Source organism: Bos indicus, chromosome 20, assembly GCF_029378745.1.
Source record: "Bos indicus isolate NIAB-ARS_2022 breed Sahiwal x Tharparkar chromosome 20, NIAB-ARS_B.indTharparkar_mat_pri_1.0, whole genome shotgun sequence".
NCBI classification, from domain to species: Eukaryota; Metazoa; Chordata; class Mammalia; order Artiodactyla; family Bovidae; genus Bos; species Bos indicus.
This window is the reverse complement of record NC_091779.1, coordinates 35,812,117-35,835,291: the sequence shown is the minus strand read 5'-3', so window position 1 is coordinate 35,835,291 and position 23,175 is coordinate 35,812,117. Positions and strand designations below refer to the sequence as shown.

The 23,175-nt window shown below is 38.3% G+C and overlaps 1 protein-coding gene across 2 annotated transcripts in view; it reads right to left on the bottom strand.

Moving 5' to 3' along the window:
- The window catches only part of LIFR (LIF receptor subunit alpha), a 79,568-nt gene that overhangs the window by 30,975 nt on the left and 25,418 nt on the right, over positions 1-23,175 (bottom strand). For both annotated transcript variants that reach the window (XM_070774739.1, XM_070774740.1), the window contains exons 3-8: positions 22,731-22,845; positions 20,168-20,304; positions 12,911-13,074; positions 6,565-6,739; positions 4,255-4,509; positions 170-299 (exon numbers count right to left, since the gene is read on the bottom strand). In XM_070774739.1, coding sequence (XP_070630840.1) covers positions 170-299; positions 4,255-4,509; positions 6,565-6,739; positions 12,911-13,074; positions 20,168-20,304; positions 22,731-22,845 — 976 coding nt within the window. The remainder of the gene's footprint in view (positions 1-169; positions 300-4,254; positions 4,510-6,564; positions 6,740-12,910; positions 13,075-20,167; positions 20,305-22,730; positions 22,846-23,175) is intronic.

Sequence of the window (23,175 nt, the reverse complement as noted above, 5' to 3'; positions counted from 1 at the left end):
ATTGAGTCTGCAATGTGCTTAAATTACAGTGTTTATAATATACCCAATTTTCTACAGCACATTTTGTTTTATATCTTTTGTATAAATGAAATAGAACATCTCCTTATGTCATTTAACATCCTTCCAGTGTGCTCGTTGCTGTCTGACAACCTCTCCCAAAGACCTTCACCTTTCAAATAAAGTGTAACTTGTACTGCGTGGGCCCTCCAAGGACGTCGGTCTTCCTGGATTCCACGTGCAAATGATTTCTTTTAAATCATATGTCTCACAGTTCAGTTTTTGAGGAATGTCTGGTGGATCTAATTAAAAAATGAGAAAAAAAATAAAGCAGTTACTTTCGTTACATATACCTTCCCTAAAAAATGTTGCATTTTATAAATGTTAATTACATTTTGGGCAATTTTCTTAAAAAATAAAATAATTTGCTTATTACATTTTGAATGATGCAGCAATTACCATTCTTTGTATAGCATGTTGTGTCAGAGTTCATATTACATTAGGAATGATGGATTAAAATATATCTAAGAGTGACTATTAGCTCATTCGGAAACTTCCTGCTAGCAACCAGATCAACTATCATGTTTTTCCCTTAATCCCATTTCAGAGTCCATCAAATCTCTCAAAGGAACCTGTGTGCAACTAGTTCAATCAGAAAAATCTACAGGTTAAAAGTATTATCATCTATCATCTTTATATAGTGACTTGAAAAGAAGTACCAAATCATAAGTCAATGTAAGTCATGTTACAAGTTTCAGAGTTCTTAAATAAATTACAAGAACTATTATTTACAAAGTAATTCTTGGTAAAATTCTGCATCTCCCTATATTCAAAGTGACTACTGCTCTTTTGTTTTTTAATGAAACTATTCTGTTTTTGTAGGGGTAAGACAAGAAAAAGAAAAACAGTTGTCTTTGTTTTGACAGACCTTAGCGTGATAAATTAAAATTCTACAGTGTGACAATGATTACAGAAAGTGATATTTCTATCTTACCTAACCAAGCATACACAGAAACTGGTATTTCCTACTGTCATTTTTTTTTAAGAATTAAAAAAAATTTATTTATTTTTGGCTGCACTGGGTCTTTGTTGCTGCGTGGGCTTCCTCTACCTGCGGCTGTCTTCACTTGCAGTACACAGGCTTCTCGCGGCAATGGCCTCTCCCACTGGGGAGCAGAGGCTCTAGGCCCATGGGCTTCAGTAGTCACGGCACATGGGCTCAGGGGCTGTGGCGCAGGGGGCCTAGCTGCTCCTTGGCATGTGGAATCTTCCCAGACCAGGGATCAAACCCTCATCCCCTGAACTGGCAGACTGATTCTTATTCTCTTCTCTTATCCACCAGAGAAGTCCCTTACTGTCATATTTATCTAAACTATCTTCCAAGGAGCTTAACTTTTTGTTAAACAATTATCTACTTGTTGAAAAACTCTAAAAGGTAAATTTATTTTTAAAAACTTGTAATTTTAAAGATTTAGAAAATTTTACATACTTTCCCCAGAGATAAGCATTACATCCTTCAAAGTACTTGGGGTAACATTAAGAGAAGTAATGAGTATTTATATGAAAGTTTAACAACTGGTAAATAAAACTAACATTGACTTATTTATTTTGAAAACCATTTTAAACTTAAGGCCAAACTTTTAGTCATTTTATTTAACTCAAATACCCACAATTTTGAGGATATTTAAAATGCTGATTATTTTAGGATTTGGCAGATTTTTTTAAGTTGAAATACTTAAAATCCAAAATAACAGGAGTAAACTAGACAGAAGTGGAAGGGAAAATTGAAGGAGAAAAATATGAAAGGGCAGTATTTAAAATGTAATGCTTTTCAAAAAAACCAACTGAAGCTAGGTAAAAGCTTGGTATAAATCAACTGTCTTTCTATATAGCAGCATATAGAAAATGCAATTTAAAAATCAATTTTTAATAGCACCAGAAAACATCAAACACCTAGAAATAAATTTGCAAAAAGATATGAAAGACCTCATCTCACTAAAATAAATGAGACAAAATCTAAATTAAGGGAAGGCTATACCATGTTCATGGATTGGAAGACTCAATATTGTAACAATAAAAATCTTCCTAAATTGACAGATTTAATATCAATCAAAATTCTGGCAGGTTTGAATCTGTATGTGTGTGTAAGGGAAAATTAACAAGCTGATTCTAAAATTCTTTCCAGCTTTTTCAGTAAATAATGGGTTAGCAGGATACCCATGTGGGATAGAAAAGTGAATCTTGATCCCTAACTCACACCATAGCCCTTGTTACAGGTTTCTAAAGACTCTCTCTGAAGTGAAGGTTACTGCTGCTCCTGAACTAACAAGTATTGATCAATATTTCAACCTCCAAATGTTAAAAATGAAAGCTAAATTATGAATTAAGTAGGTTTTCCCTAGCACTGTAATAAAAATTAGAAAATTGTCAGAAATAATAGTGAATATTACCATCTTTTAAGTTTTAATTTTTATCTCATTCTTTTACATGAATATTTCACTGTTTGGTATCACTTATCAAGTAGTTTCCCTTCACTGGTTCTTAACTTTAGACTTCATGATCATTTATGAGGAATGTTGCAAATCATTTCCTAAAATTCCATTTAGGAAAGAAAATTTAATTTTTTAAATTTGTAAAATTTAAATTTGAATGTATCCTCACTCTCACTTGAATTCCAAAATGTTTACTGTGAAAGCAAGAAGTAATTAAGGTTACAGCCATCAATCTGAGAAGGGCACCTAATGCTGGTTATTCCCTTGGAAATCTATCAGCACCTGAATGTAATTCATCATAAGTTTCTATGGAACTGTAAAAAATGGCTGAAAGCAGCTGATGTAGAGCACCACTGAGAATCATTAAAAAAAAAAGGCATAAGAAAAACCATTCTGTGCCACCAGGGAAGCCCAAGTGATCAAAAGAAAATCACAAAATCTATTCACTACATTTTATACACTTTACTCACGAGATCCTTGGACCACTCAGAACTTTTAAGTTCAGAATGTGAGGTGGAAGAGAAGCACTGCTGGAGGCAAAACCATCAGTGCTCCTAACATTACAGTTACCACAAGGGAGGGGAGAGAAAAACTCTACACACAAAATTATCTGTGGATGGGTAACACAAGCCATCTAGGTAGGGCAGTCCACCAACAACTTTTGGAAGTGTCATGGGACAGAGGTATAATCATGTTAAAAGATGCTCCTGCATTCCAGAGAGTCCACTGTACACAGAGCACTGTGAGGGGGGACTCTTCCTCCCACATGTCCTCCAGCCACACTTCTCTCATCAGAGAAGTGCAGGTTATGCTTTTGAAAGATTTTGTGCAAAATCCTTACAATTTCTTTAATTTAGGTACCTTAAATAAAAAGGCATACTAGGTGGGAAATTAATTTATATGAAAAAATTCCTAAACAATGGAAGATTAAGAAATATTACATACTAACTGCCCCGACTCAACAAAGCTGTTAACTAAGAATTTATTTTTAAACTAAGAATTTAAATTAAGAATTAGCAGTTGAATGTCTCAAGTCTTATTATAAAATCTACAAATAATATATATATATATATATATATATATATATATATATTTTCTTATGGGGCTTCCTTTGTAGTTCAGTCAGTAAAGAATCTGCCTACAATGCAGGAGATCCAGGTTTGATCCCTAGGTCAGGAAGATCCACAGGAGAAGGAAATGGCAACCCATTCCAGTATTCTTGCCTGGAGAACCCCAAGGACAGAGGATCCTGGAAGGCTATAGTCCATGGGGTCACAAGAATCGGACATGACTTAGCGACTAAACCACTACCACATATATTCTTATATGGGGTTTTTCTGGTGGCTCAGATGGTAAAGAATCTTCCTGCAATGTGGGAGACCTGGGTTCAGTCCCTGGGTTGGGCAGATCCCCTGGAGAAGGGTACTGCTACCTACTCCAGTATTCTGGCCTGTAGAATTCTATGGACAGAGAGGCCTAGCAGGCTATAGTCCATGGGGTTGCAAAGAGTTGGACACAACTGAGCAATTTTCACTTTCACAAATTATACAGATACAATTATGTAAAAAACAAGCTTAGAACTCACCTGAACTTGCTTGAAAACAAGCAAAAATGCTGGTACCTTCTTATGTTATTTATCAAAGAATTAAAAAAAAAACAAACAAGAAAGAAAGAAAATCATCCCCCAGAAAAAACATTAAGGCTTTCCAAGAAGACCCAAAAAACATTAATAGGAACTCTTAAAAAAAAAAAGTAATATACTTACATCCCGCAAAAACAACTGTTCCAAATATGTTATCTTCTACTGAGAAAACCACATTTGTTCCACTACTTGCAGAAGCAGAAATATTGCGAATCCTGATTGCAACATTTTCCCCATCAAGATGGATAAGGGGACAATGTGTACTGCCAATCTGTGCTGATAACACTTTTTCTTGAGTCACACAACATACTGTTATATCTGAGCCGGCAAGTATCACTTTGTCTTGAGGAAAAACCTTAGTCTGAGAATCAGGAGGCACTAGAAAGAGCAAAAGGAATTATAAATACTTTAGAAGTCTTTTACATAAATTAGCCCAGTGTACATAAACCACAGTTAGGTACTTTGAAATAATGGTGACTCAAAGAAAAAGAACACCCTCCAGGTTTCAAAGGAGCAAGACATACACAAGAAATAAAAATGTGTGTGGTTTTATTTATTTATGATGGGGTGATAGTGGGGGAGTGGAAGGGATTGCAGATCAATGTATATGGTTACAGGTTAATATTAATATCTAAGAAGTCCAAAGGTTGATATTAAGCAGGTTTATATCCACCATGTGAAAAATCCACACCAAAAAAAGCTGTATGTTAAATAATTCCACTTCTTTGAAATTACTCTATGTGTTTAGATCAGATGTCTTACTTTCCATTAGCCTACATATATGGTTAAGTATTCCACATCCTAAAAAGCACTTAAAAAAAAAAAAAGCCCAACTCACTATATGTTAATGGAAGCACCCCTTTGTTTTTATTTTCCTAAGTAGCCAATTTAAGAAAAGTATCTCTAGTCTTCTTTCTACCTACTCACTCTTTAATCTCCTGCAATCTGGCTTGTACTCTGACACTTACTAAAATGGTTCCGTGGCCCAACTGCTCAATCATATGGCCACTTCTTAGTAATCTTTCCTTCAACTTCCAGAGCATCTGGTATGTCACCTAAAGTCTTCCTTTTCAAAATTCCCCTCTCTCTTGGGGTGTAGACTACTGACTTTTGCTACTCTTAACCCTCTGGCTGCTATTCGTTTTGCTGGCCTCTTTCTTCCATCATCCCTCCTCATACCAGCTTCTAAGGGATCTGTCCTTGGTCTTCATGGCTCTTTCCTTGAGTTATGTCAGCTTCCAAGATTTAAACAATTTCACATCACATATGTTAATGATTCTCAAATACACAGTTGACCCTTGAACAATACAAGTTTGAACTGCCTGGGTTCACTTATACATGGATTTTTTTCAATAGTAAATATGACAGGATTTGTGGTTGGTTGAATCTTTGGGTGTGAAACCACAGATATGGGGGTTCCACGGGTGCAGAGGCCAACTGTAAATTATATATGGACTTTCCATTACACGGAGGGTCAGAGCCCCTAACCCCCAGTTGTTCAGGGATTAACTAGATAACTCCCGTGTCAACTAATCACCTGGAGGCTGAACTTGTATTCCCAACTGACAATAAGAAGTTGCTCCCAGCCACTTCACAGCTACCTCAAACTTAACACTCAACACATTAAAATGAAATTTATCTTTCCTACCCAGTTTGTTCATGTTGTTCTGTCTCACTGGGCAGAATCACAAGATACCAAGATGCCCAAACCAACAGCCTTTTTTGACTCTATTTCTCCCCTACCAAATACACAGTCACTAATTCTGTCTTTTCAGTGTTTTCATACTTCTCCCCCTTTTTATTTCTAAACCCAGCTGTCCTACTTTATACTTGTCTTTCACTGAACTACAAGATTCTTATTAATCTGCTTGCTCCTAGTCCCTCCTTCCTCTGGCCATTTCTGCATATTGTCACTAGAGTGAATAATCCACAATGATCACCAGCCTTTTTAAGGACTTCATTTTACTGTCAACAGTATTCCAGGCCCTTTCTCACACTGCCAACATTATACCTGCATATGAGTTTTGGTCAATGTACAGATGATTTGGGGTAAACTTGCAGATTCCCATGTTCTCTGCAATAACTCTGCAGCTCACAGGGGTCTGCTCTATGGGTAAGAAATTGGGAGCTAATTTTTAAAAATATGGACTTGATATCATTACATAAAAATCTTAAATGTTCTTTAATGCTGATTCAAACTGATTTTTAAACCTGGACATTTATCCAATCCCTCAGAATGTTCTTTTAAAAAAACAGATTTCTGAAGCCTCAGAGTTTTGAATCAAAATGTTCTGGGATAGAAGACTTGGAAGATCCCTAGGTGACCCTCATGCATCCAAATGGGGTTGAGAACTAAAAGCTTAAACTCAGCCCTACCCTTAAGCAAGACTAATCTAATTCATCTGAAACAAAAATTTTTAAATATGCACTTACAGGAGATGTTCTTCAGTAGGCTCCAGTCACTCCATTCTTTGTGACCAGAGAACTGAGGATCGTCAATGTAGCATCTAATCCCCACATAGTGAATGGCACACTCCAAGGGCATGTCTGAAGTCCAGTTCCAATGATGAATTGTATCTCTGCCATTCAGAGTTGAGCTGTAGGTCACCTACAAAGTAAACACAAACAAAAACTCTATTTTCAAATAGTATGTTCTGCTTTCCTTAGGGTTAAAAAACAGACTGTATACAATTACCAGCAAAGTAAGTAAAACCTTTTCTATAACATATTAAGGAGAGTTGGAGTAACAGTATTCACTTATGTTTACTTCTTCAACTTTAGGGCCTACTTCTTTTTATACTGATGTTAATATTATAAAACACCCACTCCAGTACTCTTGCCTGGAAAATCCCATGGACAGAGGAACCTGGTAGGCTGCAGTCCATGGGGTCGCTAGGAGTCAGACACGACCGAGGGACTTCACTTTCACTTTTCACTTTCATGCATTGGAGAAGGAAATGGCAACCCACTCCAGTGTTCTTGCCTGGAGAATGCCAGAGACGGGGGAGCCTGGTGGGCTGCCGTCTATGGGGTCGAACAGAGTCGGACACGACTGAAGCGACTTAGCAGCAGCAGCAGTAGCAGCAGCAGCAATACACTTCATGAGAAAATACACCAATGCCTAAAATGGTCTCCATTTCTCATAGAAAAAAATTGTTAATAGATTTTTATCTCCAAGAGTTAAAATCAGAAAGAGAAGAGCATTTCTACAAAATAAACTATTACTTTAGATATATTTTTTATAAAAGCACCATACATTTCAAATTTTACTTTTAAATATGCAATTTATAATAATATAAAAATTTTAATTTCAGTTGTGGAAAATGGGGAAGATTTTAATCAAATACATGAAGATATACTAAAAGTGACCTTGGGACTTCTGGTTTAAAATAACAGATTAAATAAATGTATTTCCTTCTCTTTATTTCATGAAATTCCTCTAACAACAGTATAAGATTAAAAAAAAAAAAAAAGGCACAGATGCACATGGGCAAAAAAATTGAAAGAACACCACCAGTAAGATTTTGGACACTGGAAAACAGATGGGCAAAGGTAACTGACTCAGAAGACTTGAGAAGAGCAAATCTTAAGCTTCCAGTGAGAAAGTCAGAAACAACATGATTTCAATCATAAAAAGGTCACAGGGCTCAGGAACTGGTTGTACTAGGTTATCCTGGAAATGCACAGTGCAGGTAAGGTGCCAAACTGGTAGCCTGATTAAAAGTTATTTGAAGATATATTTGGCACTCAAATCCCCTTCCACATTTTGTTCTACCAAAGGACTATTCTTAACCGTGGCTAAAGAATGGAGATTAACCCTTTGTAAAAGTGAAATAAAATTCCTCTGAATTTAATAACCCTAGGAAGAACTAACAATGGGGAATACCATACTAAAAACAGGGAGACTGCTCACTATGCATTCTAAAGGCTGGGACACTCCTCCCTTCCTCCCCTACTCAGCACCCAGGATTCTGACAGCCAAGTACATACACTAGGTTAAGAGTCTAAACAAACTTTTCTAAGGAGTATATGAACAGGTCAAGATAAAAACCTAAAATAATATTAAGATTTTTACAGCCTGACAGTCCATCCTAAACAAGTATAATGAAGCACTAGTCAACAAGTCCCACCCAGGCAAAAAGAAGTTCCAGTTAGACTTGCTTTATTTTTTAAGACTCTCATTTAAATAAGAGCAGCAATCAGAACGACCAGAAAGTGAGAAAAAGTTATAATATGAAAGTCAAAGTTCAAAATAAAGAAAAAAGTAGCTAGAAAAAACAGACTGCATAGAAAAGAAAAATAAAAAATTGAAATCTGATATCCTCAAAGAAAAGATACTGCATCTATGAAAGAACATGATAAAAAAATTTTTTTTAATGACTAAAAATAAAAATGGGATCTCTTGTATATTAAAAAGTGCATTAATAAAAACTTCAAAAGCATAAGATAAAGTTTAGGAAAAATTGCTCAGAAAATAAGATACTGATGCTAAGGATGCTAAGAAGTCTTAATACTGATGTAAGAATACTAAGAGAATTAGAGAAAAGGTTAGAAAGGTCCAGTCTCTAAAGAACAGAAATTCTAAGGAAAAAAAGAGAAAACAGAGGAAATTAAAGACATAAAATATGAAAATATCCCAAGCTGACAGGCATGTGTTTTCAGACTGAAAGGGGCCTAATGAATGTCCACTGCAACAGATGAAGATAAATCCATAATAAGAAACAAATAGTAGAACAATGGCTTCAAAATCTTGAGAAAATTTCCCAACCTACAATTCCATACCCTGCTAAACCAGCAATCATGAGTGAACGTAGAATAAAGACATTGTCAGAAATGTCGAGTCTCAATGTTTTTACCAAGTAGCATTTTACATTCCTACCAGAAGGGTATGAAAACTTTGATTGTTCTGGATCTTTTCAACATTTGGAATTGACAGTCTTTTAATTTTGTTGAAAACTAATTAAAATTTTTTGAATAAAATATACTTGCAAGCTACCTGCAGTTAGCAGGGTATCAACAATAAACAGCAAATAAATTTAAGCTTCTACCAAAATGAGAAAGATGAAGACAAGGAATTCAGGAAAAAGAGAGTCCATCATAAGAAAAATAAAAAAGGAATCCTCGGGATGAGGATGAACCATAGCTTTCTAACAAATGTGTTGAAACACATAGAGGTTTGTCCTGAGTAGGTTACAGGCACGCTCAGGTATTAATCTCTTCAAACCAAGGGTTGGCTACTACAAGTGGAGGCTTCTGGAGCTTCCGAGAAACCTCTGGCCATGAGAATACTTAGCTAGTTATCACACTCTGTGCTTTACAAATATTGGCAGCATCCATGTGAACTCTTATACGACAAAGGTTGGGAAGTAAGTCTCAGAAGGCCATCAGAGAGATTTATTCACAAAGGCAAAACTGATAAAATATTAATGTGCTTGAACATTTCGACAGATTTATACAACCCAGAAAGAATTTAGAATTGATGAAGCAGACAAGTAAAACTAAAAGCATAAGACAATATGAAAAGATGTACCCTCTCCCAAAAAGGAAAAGTAAGAACAGTATACAGTACTTGGTTCAGTTATGAATAGTGTTTATATAATCCTAACACAAATAATGATTACTGGCCTACCAAAAATTATAACAGAATCATATTGGAAAAACAGGAAGTGGAAAGAGCATGAGCACATGTATAAGTGCATGTGCATGGGAGAGTGTGTCTGTGGCTGGGAAGTGAGAAGTGATTAAATTCTTATCTTTCATTGTGGGAAGTTAATAAAACAGTGCTTAAAACTTAAAATGAGAAATTCTGGGCTGGAAGAAGCACAAGCTGGAATCAAGATTGCCGGAAGAAATATCAATAACCTCAGATATGCAGATGACACCACCCTTATGGCAGAAAGTGAAGAGGAACTAAAGAGCCTCTTGATGAAAGTGAAAGAGGAGAGTGAAAAAGTTGGCTTAAAGCTCAACATTCAGAAAACTAAGGTCATGACATCTGGTCCCATCACTTCATGGGAAATAGATGGGGAAACAGTGGAAACAGTGTCAGACTTTATTTTTGGGGGCTCCAAAATCACTGCAGATGGTGAATGCAGCCATGAAATTAAAAGACGCTTATTCCTTGGAAGGAAAGTTATGACCAACCTAGATAGCATATTAAAAAGCAGAGACATTACTTTGCCAACAAAGGTCCATCTAGTCAAGGCTATGGTTTTTCCAGTAGTCATGTATGGATGTGAGAATTGGACTGTGAAGAAAGCTGAGTGCCGAAGAATTGATGCTTTTGAACTGTGGTGTTGGAGAAGACTCTTGAGAGTCCCTTGGACTGCAAGGAGATCCAACCAGTCCATTCTAAAGGAGATCAGTCCTGGGTGTTCTTTGGAAGGAATGATGCTAAAGCTGAAACTCCAGTACTTTGGCCACCTCATGCGAAGAGTTGACTCATTGGAAAAGACTCTGATGCTGGGAGGGATTGGGGGCAGGAGGAGAAGGGGACGACACAGGATGAGATGGCTGGATGGCATCACCGACTCGATGAACGTGAGTCTGAGTGAACTCTGGGAGTTGGTGATGGACAGGGAGGCCTGGTGTGCTGCGATTCATGGGGTCACAAAGAGTTGGACATGACTGAGCGACTGAATGAACTGAACTGAAAACTTAAAAAAAAAAAAAGGAAGAGTAACATAAGTGTGTTAACTGGAAAAAATGGAGACAATAAATAATCAGCTAAAAGAATTTAAATGCATTGTTTATAGGCGGGAAAAACAAGAGGAGGAAAGGGGCCTGCATAACTCCCAGGTGTCACGCACATTCTGGTCTGTGCAGAGCACAGCTTCCACAGCTGTTTGTGAGGCTGTGGGCAGAAATCTTCAAGTTGTAAGTGAAACACTATAAAAGAAACTTATAAATGAAACATTTATATTAGTAGTGTTTTATGATCTTTAGTGATCTTTAAACTATTACAAAATAATAGCATTATAATCTGTCATAGGATGACTGATTACAAGCAATTCTGTCTTAAATACTAATCCTAACAATATAATAACAAATAAAAATGTCACATTTTACTATGCAAAGGAATAACGTTTTAAAATTAATTTGTTCTATTGCTATTTTTCTTGCTTCTTGTGATTCTTCTTCAAAGATCATATTCCCCAAAGTAGGGAATTACTATTTTGACACTGCTATCTTGTTATGCATCTTGTGGCAGTGAGGCACACAACCTAGAATAATATCTCCATTCATTTCTGCCTGATTTCACTTACGTATCAAACAGTATCCCTCTTATTCTAGCATCCCTAAGTCAGGGGAAAAAATACCTATTCCCCAAAGGAAGTAATGACAATGAAGAGCTGTTAAGTAGCTTTATAAATATCACATCATTTACTGCAGCAAATATTAGCACTACTTTACAAATAAGAAAAAGATTTTGAGAAGTCATCCTAAGCTGGTAATTAGTAACCCAAAATACAAATGTTAGACCATAATAAAAAGCTACACAATAGAACTTTCAAGAAGTCATAGTTCTAAGACAACAATGCTAGATGATATCAAAGGCTGCAAATCAGACTGACATTATAATTGAAGAAAAGAGAGAGCATTTTAGATTGAGGTAATTAGAATGGGCTTCAAAATAAGGATTTGACCTGGCTCATGAAATAGGTATTCAGTTTACACAGGTGAAAAGGAGAGGGAGGGCATCGTAGATGAAGATAACAATGCTGATTATGTAATATAAACTTTACTGGTTAAGGGAGAGCACAGACTCTGCAATCAACTGTCAGCTGGGGTCTGAGTCCTGGCTCCTTCACTTAATATCTTCCTGAGACTCTATATCTGAATCTGTAACATGGGGATGATACTAACAGTGCCTCCCCTAGAGGCCTGTTGTGAAGATGCAAATTATTAACATATAGAGAGCTTTCACATCAATGTCAGTAACACCAGAAGCACTGGATACATGATAACCACAGTTATGGCTGCTGTTGCTTCAAGGTTGTAATATATAGGGTGTCTATAAGGAAAAATAAGATTGTAACTATGAAATACAGAATAACCCTATTTATTATCTGTACTATCTTACCTATAAACTTTGGCAAAAAAATTGTAAAATCATGTTCTTCTAATTCTTAAGTCTATAACTAGGCATAAGTCAAGTGCATTAAAGAGTAAAAGAATAAAGAGGGAATTCCCACATACTAACTGTCAACCCGTCTTACTACTACTATGTCTCATTATTCCTCAGACAAAGAACAAACTGCAGACATACCATAAAGTAACTATTAATAAACAGTATAAAAAAAAAGCAGTACTACTAATATAAGAATGTTATTTTGGATTGAGATAAATTCAAACTTACAGATTTATGCAAAATTTATCAACAATTACTATGCCTAAATATGTTTCAAAACATTTATGTTTATATTTATAATGTTAGATATTTATAGTAAGTAAATGAAATTATATGTATATTTTTATTCCATTTATGCAAAAACATGCATATAAAAAGGCTAGACAGGAATACACAAATATATTGTTTATTATATTCAAGTGGCAGAATCATGGATTACACGTCCCTTAATTTCCTAAACTTTCTATAATTGTTACATTATTTCATTAATTTAGTGATTTTTTATAGTCATAGCATACAGTTTTTAATGAATTCCAAAGGGATATCTGATCTACTTCTTTAATAATCAAAAGGTTCACTTTAAAATTTTAAAAAATTACTCAGTTTCTTTAGTGTCATAGGAGAAAATCTATTTTTGTTTAAACTTACTAATTTTACAATTTCCATATTCTTTTTATGTAGAACTTTAATTTCCCAGATGACATTTGAGTAATGTGGAAAAACAGAACCTTTGTCATTCCACTTTAGGTGTAACGTAGAAGTTGAGAAATCAGCAGACAAATTCAAGATCTCTGGAGTTTCTGGAATTAAGGCTTAAAAAAGGAGACAAAAGATAAAATTTAGTAAAAGAAGTAATGGTCTTCATATTGTAATTCCATTAATCAACTAATTTTAAGCTCTATTCCTTCTTGATCTAAAAATAATTAAGGAGTAAAGCAAATTCTTATACCTAGTACTGAAAAGAGAATAAATATATGTATTTATTTGTACAAGCAGCTCCCAGTGATTCATCAGCCAAATCTGAGGAAATTATTTACCAGCCAGCTGTTTCAAATCCATAACACAAACAGTGACTGGGTTCCCACAACACTCTGGTGTCACTGGGTCTGGGATCTCCAAACAGGCAACATCAGAGGGAAGTGACAGAGCTTCCAGTGTGTGGATTATGTAAAGCTGGCCTTGGCAAAGCTTTCCATCTGCGTCCTCGGCTCCCTCCCCACTCGTCTTCAATGTCACAGTCTCCACACTAGGGAAAGTCACCCACTTCCGGACGCAGTCAACTACAACTGGCATTGAACGCTGGTGTCACTCAGTTGTGTCTGTTAGCAACCCCACAGCCCATAGACAGGCTCCTCTGTCCATGGCATTTCCCAGGCAAGAACACAGGAGTGGGTTCCCATTTTCTTCTCCAGGCGATCTTCCCAATCCAGGGATCGAACCCAAGTCTCTTGCATTGGTAGGCAGATTCTTTACCACTGAGACACCAGAGAAGCCCACAACTGGCATAGGCAGCAGTAAATAGCAGCAAGATGGTGGTAATGAGATGAGGAAGCCAATGGGATTCCATGCAGATCGAAGAAGCACTTGGCAGGATGTGGGAAGTCTTTCAGAAAGGTTAGTTTGCAGTGGTGGGCAAAAGGCCTGTAGGGAACTGAGAAAGAGATAACGTGACCCAGCAGGAGACAGCCAGGCTATGGTAAAAAGGATACGGCTCAGGATGCCATATATGGAAAAGAAAGGAAAAATCTAATGGACATTTCAAAGAAATGAAGGATTAGTATTAATAAAACATGGAAACATCTAAGATTTCTTCAAGTCACCAGCCCAGAAACGCAAAAGGAACCAGGGACCATTGTGAAGAGAGGTGGGAACCAGGCCATGGCTAAGCATCAAGGAAGAACAGACCATCACTGAAGCAGGGAGCAGACACTAAGAATAGGGACCAGTGAGAGCATGCACACAGACTCAAGAGGAACTCACTGAGTGCGGCTAAAGAAATGAACCTAATACACAGATACAAAACAGCCAAAGCTTGAGAGCTAGTGACCCACAGTCACACTTTCAAGAAACCAGAGAACCCAGCAAGAATCCTGAGAGCAAAAGATGTGGAAGCAGCAAAAGGCAGAGAAAATCTGGGATCACTAAGATCAAAAGAAATGGGCTGTCATCCGGGCCCAGGAAAACAGAGTTCAGAAGGTTTGAGAAAAGACCACTGATGGTGGTGAGGGTGCCATCAATTCTTAAGAAACAATGCTGGCAGGGCAAATGGCTCTGTAGCTGCATTACAAAAGGTAAAGAGAAAAACCATGCTCAAGGATAGGGCCTCTCACAGAGAGAAAACTGGTAAACTAAAAAAGAAAAAAAAAAAAAAAGCAGAAAGAGTTAAGGAATTCTTAAAAATCTTCAAGTTTTTGTAAGGGATGAGTATGGTATGGAAAAACTTAGGGGGTCAGTCAGTGGAAAACACACACAGTATGAGCCCGTTCTATAAAATTCAGGCTTTCTAGTAGGTAGGGCTCTTTCTTGCCTGTTCTCTCCTCAAATGACAGTTAAGGTGAAGGTAAGTTCAAAATCACTGCAGACAGTGACTGTGGCCATGAAATTAAAAGATACTTGCTTGTTGGAAGAAAAGCTATGACAAAGCTAGACAGCATATATATTAAAAAACAGAGACATCACTTTGCTGACAAAGGTCTGTATAGTCAAAGCTATGGTTTTTCCAGTAGTCATGTACAGATGAGAGCTGGACCATTAGAAAGGCAAGTGCAGAAGAACTGACGCTTGCAAACCGTGGTGCTGGAGAAGACTCTTGAGGAGTCCCTTGGACTGCAAGATCAAACCAGTTGATCCTAAAGGAAATCAACCCTGAATATTCACTGGAAGCACCAATGCTGAGGCTGAAGTTACAACACTTTGGCCACCTCATGTGAAGAGCCGACTCACTGCAAAAGACTCTGATGCTGCAAAAGATTGAGGGCAAGAAGAGAAAGGGGCAACAGAGGATGAGATGGTTGGGTGGCATCACCAACTCAATGGACATGAATCTGAGTGAACCCTCAGATAGTAAAGGACAGGGAAGCCTGGCGTGCTGCAGTCCATGGGGTCGAAGAGAGTTGGACGTGACTTAGTAACTGAACTACAACCATTATATAGCTACCTAAGGACAGTGGAAGATTCTTTATAGGAGAAGTTTAAGTGGGAAACTGCTTTTAAAAAAAGAAGGAGCAAATGAGGAGCAACAAACTGATTCAGAGCCAGAAGGGGCAAGTTCAAGGTGGCAGGGCAACCACAGAGAGCAGAGGCTGCCAAGAACTTGGATCCTTCAAATGTTTCAAGAAGTCACAATATAGTAACTTAAAATTATGCAACATCAGAGTATTTTATTAAGGCAACACTCATCTATTAAAATGCTTCCCTCTCTGAGAAGTACACATGATTAACATTTTATCGAAAACAACAGTAGTCTATTCTTCAAAACCCAAGTCATAGCTAATATTTCAAGCTAAAAACAGAAGCAGTCATAATTACAAGTGAATAGATTAAACATACTTCTTTTCACAATTTCATAGTAAACTGCTTTCATGTACCTGGGAAGCTCCCCTAAACGCCCATGAACTGTCATCTGCCTTTCTCTCCAGCTAAAATGCACTTGAGGACAATGTTAACTTGCTTTCTAGAAACTTTTCAGCTAGAAAAAAATATTATCAGTCTTATTTGTGAAGCTGGTATATCTTTGCCCATAATCTCCACGTCCCTTCCTCCTTAGGACATCAGAAGATGGGAGCTTTCCCAGGTCTTTCTAAAAGGATCCACAGTATTTATTCCGCCTCAGACAAATTCTGCCTCAAAGAAACTTAAGAGATTAAAAATCTTACAAAGACTTATTTTTGTCCTTGTCCTTGTCAATTAGAAGTTTATTGTACGTGCTAAGTCACTTCAATTGTGTCCGACTCTTTGTGACCCTATGGACTGTAGACCGCCAGGTTCCCTGTCCATGCGGATTCTCCAGGCAAGTATATTGGAGTGGGTTGCCATGCCCTCCTCCAGGGGATCTTCCTGACCCAGGGATCAAACACGCATCTCTTCTGTCTCCTGCATTGGCAGGCAGGTTTTTTACTACTGGTGCCACTTGGGAAGCCCAGAAGTTTATTAGATATATGTATATACTTTAAATCTCTTCTTTGCTCTGTATGTATACTTTTGAAAGGATCTTAAGATCTGGAAAAAACTTAATTTCTCATAGTTTTACTTAGCAGCAAATTGCCAAAGTACCCAAATCTTCTGATGTACAGCTCCATACCATTTCACAGCATCTCTTGCACATGATAAATGTTCAAAGGTTTACTGATGGACCTGCCTCCCTCTCTTATATTCATGTAATTTGATGTTTGTTTTCTTGGGTAGTGGTAGTAATAACTTAGCACTGGGATACTGTTTATCTAATATTCTAATCATGATCAGAACCATTATTTAAAAATGTTATCTGGCTCAGTGGTAAAGAACACGCTTGCCAATGTAGGAGATGTAGGTTTGTTCCCTGGGTCAGGAAGGTCCCCTGGAGGAGGAAATGGCAACCCATTCCAGTATTCTTGCCTGGGAAATCCCAGGGACAGTGGAGCTGGCAGACTGCAGGGTACAAAGAGTCAGACATGACTGAAACGACTTAGCATGCACAATAAACTTCTAACTGACAATGACAAGCACAAAAATAAGTCTTTGCAAGATTTTTAATCTCTTAATAACTCTTTGTAAGATTTGGTCTATTAATCAAATGTTACCTAGAGTCCGTCCTGATTTGCCTTTCTAACACTGTTATCTTCAAGTAGTTTTCCAGATGGAATGTTCTTACTCCCTACTAAAAAAGCAGACAACACAAACTGGCTCTTTGACGGAGTCCTGGGGAAATTTTTTTAAATCTGGAATAAAATTAAGTTAGATTCCTCATACCTCACTACAAAATAATTCCAGATGGATAAAAGATTTAAGCATGATAACAAAACCAAAATCCCCCAAATATCATGAGATTCTATTATATAAAAATGAAAACTTGTGGTGTGAAAAACACCACAAAGTTTAAATTTAGGAAAATATTTATGGGAAAAGATTTATAACAAATAGGACATAATTGATAATCATACAGAGAGTTCTTGTGAACTGAGAAGGAAATATGAAATTTCAACATGAGAGAAAATTTACAAAGGACACAAATAGCTCAGAAAAAGAATAAAAATGACAGATAATTTTTAAAAAGTAAACACAGAAATATAAAAACAACAATGCTGTAATTTGGGGGGCCATCAGATTGCAGTGGCCAAATTAAGAGAGGAGGACAATATGCGTAGTCCTGGCCAGGATGCAGCCAAGCAGGCGTGCTCTAATATGATGTCTGCGAGCATGCAAAAAGATTCAAAATTTTGGAGGAACAAGTGGTAATGGACGTCAAGAGTCATAAAAAGGGAATGTTTCCAACACAGCATTTCCAATTCTACGAATTTAGCTTAAGAAAATCATCACACAAATTCAGCAACGTAGATGTGCAAAAAATGTTCATTAAAGCATTGGATATAATATTGAAAAACTAGAAGTAAAAATCTCAATGATAATAATCACTGACAATCCCAAACTCCCTAACTATCCCTTCCTGCTACCCTTCCCACCTGGTCTGGAACTGGTATGCACAGAGTACTATATTTCAAATGGATAACTAATAAGGACCTACTGTCCATATAATCAAAGCTATGGTTTTTCCAGTAGCCATGTATGAATGTGACAGTTGGACTATAAAGAAGACTGAGTGCCAAAGAATTGATGCTTTCGAACTGTGGTGATGGAGACGACTCTTCAGAGTCCCCTTGCACAGCAAGGAGATCAAACCAGTCAATCCTAAAGGAAATCAACCCTGAATACTCATTCATTCGAAGGACTGAGGCTGAAGTTGAAACTCCAATACTTTGGCCACCTGATGGGAAGAGCCGACTCACTGGAAAAGACCCTGATGCTAGGAAAGATTGAGGATGCAAGAGGAGAAGGGGTGGCAGAGGATGAGACGGCTGGATGGCATCACCAACTCAATGGACCTGAGTTTGAGCAAACTCTGGGAGATAGTGAAGGACAAGGAAGCCTGGTGTTCTGGAGTCCATGGGGTCATGAAGAGTTGGATAGGACTTAAGTGACTGAACAATAATAGCAACTGTATAGAACAGGGAACTCTGCTCAGTATTATGTAACAACCTACAAGGGAAAAGAATCTGAAAAGCACAGATACATGTGTATGTATAAATGGGAAAAAAAAAAAAGACATCAATCTAGTTCAGCTTTACAAGGCCTCTACTTAAAATGAGAAAATGAGGCTTCCCTAATGGCTCAGATGGTAAAGAATCTGCCAGCAACGCAGGGGACCTGGGTTCAATCTCTGGGTCAGGAAGATTCCCTGGAGAAGGGAATGTCTACCCATTCCAGTATTTTTGCCTAGAGAATTCCATGGACAGAGGATCCTGGTGGTCTTCGGTCCATGGGGTTGCAGAGTCAGACACAAGTGACAAACACACATACACACACATTTGATTATAATAAGTAGTATAATAAGCTAAAAAATAAAATTTAACTTGCTAAAAATAAAATACAATTTGCTAAAAAAATAAATCAATGACAAAGTAATTATGGTACCTCCATTCAATGGAATACTATGCAACCTATAAAAATGGAGATTTACATAATGACTTGAAACTCAATATAGTCTGGTAAGCCTATTATAAAGTAATATAAACTTTACTGTTTATATATATATACACACACACACAGAAAATACATGTAATTAACACTATTTAACAAAATACAAGTATTAACAATATTTCTTTGCAGGTACTGGCATCGTGGCTGATCTATACAAAATAATCTCACATGGATCTCACGTACAACTACAGAAAGAAAATAACACACATGGCTCTTCTCTCCTTTATCTTGAAGACAGCCTTAAACAGCATTTTCCCCACACCAGCCAGAAAATGAGAGGAAACGAGACAGGTTCTAAATTCCTGGACAGCATGCTTGTTATTATCCTTTCAAAATCTGTGCCATCTCAGACACAGACCATTCCAAACATGCATTCTGTCTGTAAAACTGGAAAGATCACTTATATTTTCTTTCCCTTGCTTCAGCATAAGTCATCCTTGTAAGACTCACTATAATATAACACCATCCCATAATAGTTGTCAGAAGGCAATACATGTGTTTAGCCAATCATTAAAAGAGTCAAGACAACTAGGGTTTTTAAGATCTCACTACACAGAAAAATTTCCATTTCCATCAGCCTGGGTTTATTCACACTTCCAGCTCGAAGCATTATATCCTAGGTATTCGGTCAACACATCTGTAAAAGATACTGGCGAAGTGCAAGGCACTGGACTAGACACTAGCAGCAGGAGACAGAGTCTCTGCCCTTGGGGAGCCTATTTTCTTGTAAGGGAAACACACAGGGAGCACCTACTTACATAATAAATTATTTATGCAATTGTGAGAAATGCCACAAAAGAGAAATACAGACTGCCAAAAGGAATGGGGTCTCCTCTGGGCAGGGATGGTCAAAGACTAGTTCCTTGAGATGGCTAAACAATTCTGAAGGGCGTGCAGGAATCAACAAAGTAGACAGGGAGGCGAAAAGTTTCCAACTGCAGGAAGGACCTTAGCCTCTGCAGCATCTATCTGCTTGACCAGAGGAAGAGTCTGCTTTCATGGTGCTCTTGCCTGTGCTCCACAGTTGGAAGTGTGATCACTGGGTACATGGAGTATTAGTATAACAACAGATATCAAAGAATGGTACATTTCTGTCAACTATAAAGCATTACAATATTAACAAAGGCACCATTCTGAGATATTTTCAAATCAATTTTCTTTTCAAATACTTACAAATGTTTTTTTCATTTAGTATGAATTTACTTTTGGAACTTCCAAACTCATATAATGGGTGTACTGTTATTTCATAATGACCAGGTAAAAGAGGTGGGATTGTAGTATTTTTCTCCAATAGATAACAAGTACGGGACCTGAAATATAAGAAATCAAAATTCAATTAGCAGATAAAATTGAGTGCAATTTTCATAAAAACTTGATTGACAAAAGATGCACTGAAAAATACTTTATGTTCTTTTGTATACAAAAATATGACAGGTCATATTGCGTTTCAAGACTGAAAAAAGAGAGGAAAGTGGTAAGTCCATCAATGTAGTGGTAGTAAAACTAACCAGATTGGATCAGAAAGTAAACAGAGTAAGCAGAGATGATTCTCTCCAGAAACTCAGGATTTCAGCATGCCCTTCAAGCCCCACCCCAACTCTCTCTGGGCAGGCTTGTCCCCCACCTCACACACCTGCCCCCAACTTGTGGACCCCATCATCACAGGGTTCCCATCACTGGGACTTCAACTCAGCCTGTCTGCTCCTCTGTCTTGGCCCATGGTTCAGTCATACAAACGTTCTCATCAGCTCTGCTTTCAAAGAGCTTCTAGTTCCCACCCATTACCTCTCAGACAAAAGTCAGTTTTTCCTCTGTGGTTCCATGGGCTTTTGTATCTTCACAGGGCATGTTTATACGCTCTGTTATTCACATACATTTTTAACTTTCCATAAAAACTTTAATTCAAGCAAAAGGACTTTGGGTGCCTCCTGCATCCCCGCCCTGTTCCACACAGGCTTCCTCACATTACTCACTTAGGACTGAGGACTTGAAAGGGTCGGCTCGCCTCCTCTCAACCTCACCTGTGAGGTTTCTTTATGTGCCAGCAACACAAGACCACCTGAATTCTATAAATCAGGCGTTTCACACATTAATACCATTGTACCCAATATCCTCCCCGGCTGGAATGGCTTTTTGTCCTATTTCTGCTGAGCAAATTGAGTATTCCTACTCCACAACCATGCTTCTGACAGCCTCTCTGGACCTCATACTCCTTAGTCAGTGTTCCCTCAGACCGTCACAGACAATTTCCATCAGCACTTAATCCACAGCATCGTTATGATCTGCTTCTTGTGAACTCCTGGGGCCAGGATAACTTCCTCTCTGTGGGGCCTGCGGTGGTTATTAGTGTGATTTAACAGATTTTTCGGATTCTCCCCTTCTGGGTTCAAAGGAGGATGGCCCTTCCCTGCTCCTCTGAAGCAAGGCACGGCCATGTGACACTGTTCATGGAGAAACTGAGTGGAAGTCACATCTCTCATGTCAGGAAGGAAGCTCTGAAAGGCCGTACTCCCCTTCTGCCTCGTCCCAGTGCATTAAAAGATAAGGGTCCCCTGGCCTGGGTCCCTGAGAGCAGGACGAGGGGCAGAGATGCCAGATGACCCCACGATAGACACAAGACACAAGCAAGAGTAATCCTTTATTTTCACTGCAGAAAGCAACGACATAAAACCTGAGGGTTGTCTCTGCAATAAAACCAAGCTCAACTTGGCTGATAAACGAGCACAACACTTAGACTAATGCTCGATAAATCTACATGCACTGGGGAAAAACCCGAGTGTACTTATATCCACATTTATGTCATTTCCAGGAGGACCACTCATCAGCACACTGGTGCCGGGAGCGCTGCACTGAACTTCTCTGGCCTTGCTAAACAGCTCTGAGGCCTGCTGGGGTCAGGGAGGAGCACGCAGAGTGTTCCGGCCTGCAGACACCCTGAGGGCTTCCACTGCAGGCCCTGGGACTTGCAGCTACTGCAAGATCACCTGAGGGGGTACGGTGGTGTGACAGAACCTGCCACTTGCCTCCTAGCACCCACCTCCCCTGAGTGACATTACCCCAGGTTCACTCAGGCGCTTGCCATCAGCTCTGAGAACACATCACCCAGCCTCTCACGCAAATAGGTTTGGCCACTGGTGAAGTTCTGCCAATGAGATGGAGGCAGATATCTCTTCAAGGAGTCTCTGAAGAAAATCATCCTTCCTGTCCTTCCTGCTTCCTGGAATGCAGACATGACAGCCACGCCGGAGCATCATCTTGAACCAGGAGATTACACACTCAAGATGGCAGAGTACCATGGGAAACAGGAAATGGGGTCTCTCGTGGCCACGTCAGCCCTGAACTGCTCACTCCGGACCTTTTACGTGAAAGTAAATGCCTGTCTACTAAACTGCTACTACTGACGTTTTCTATTGGAATCTAAACTTGAACCTCACTGATACAGGCAGGCATTGGTTTAGGACAGATCAGTAAAACTTCCCCACAGCTTATCAGAACCCACAGCCCATGAGAAGTGTGTCCCATACTCAAAATTCCCACGACAAAAGAATCAAAGTCATGGCCAAGAGAAGGATTTGTTTCCACCCTGACTGAAGTTAAGAGTCACCTTTTTAGGAAATAGAGAGCTAGGATTTAAAATTTCTTTTAAAAACTTCCAGAATAAAATCTTTATATTCTAAGATTAAAGACAAGGAACCTTTAGGTTATAACTGTAAATTAACCAAAGTATTTCCGTTACCGCTTTTCAATGCAAACTTCATAAGAAGCAGCACGACCTGCTCCAAAAAGTGCTCTCCAAGAACAGTCCCACACTTTTAAATTGTTAGTTACACACTTCAAATCATGAGGAGTACCTGGAGAAGGAAAAACAACACACACACACACACAATGATATTAATTTAACTGCACTGGAAAGGTCAACAAGTCAAACCATCCCCAGATGTAAGTACAAGCTACGTGTCTGCAGAGGGCCCAGGTTCTCTACGCAGAGATGAGCCTGCAGTCCCAGGACGTGACTGGCTTTCTATTTCTTTTTTGTAGCTTTGGTTTAAAGAAGCTGGTGAGTAAACTGATGACAGTGGGCCAACCTCTCAGGGGTTAGGCCTCTCTCAAAAATTCCACTTCCAGGCAACTCATATAAATAGAGGGAGTGACTGTACCGATTCGATGAAGGGACCAAGAAA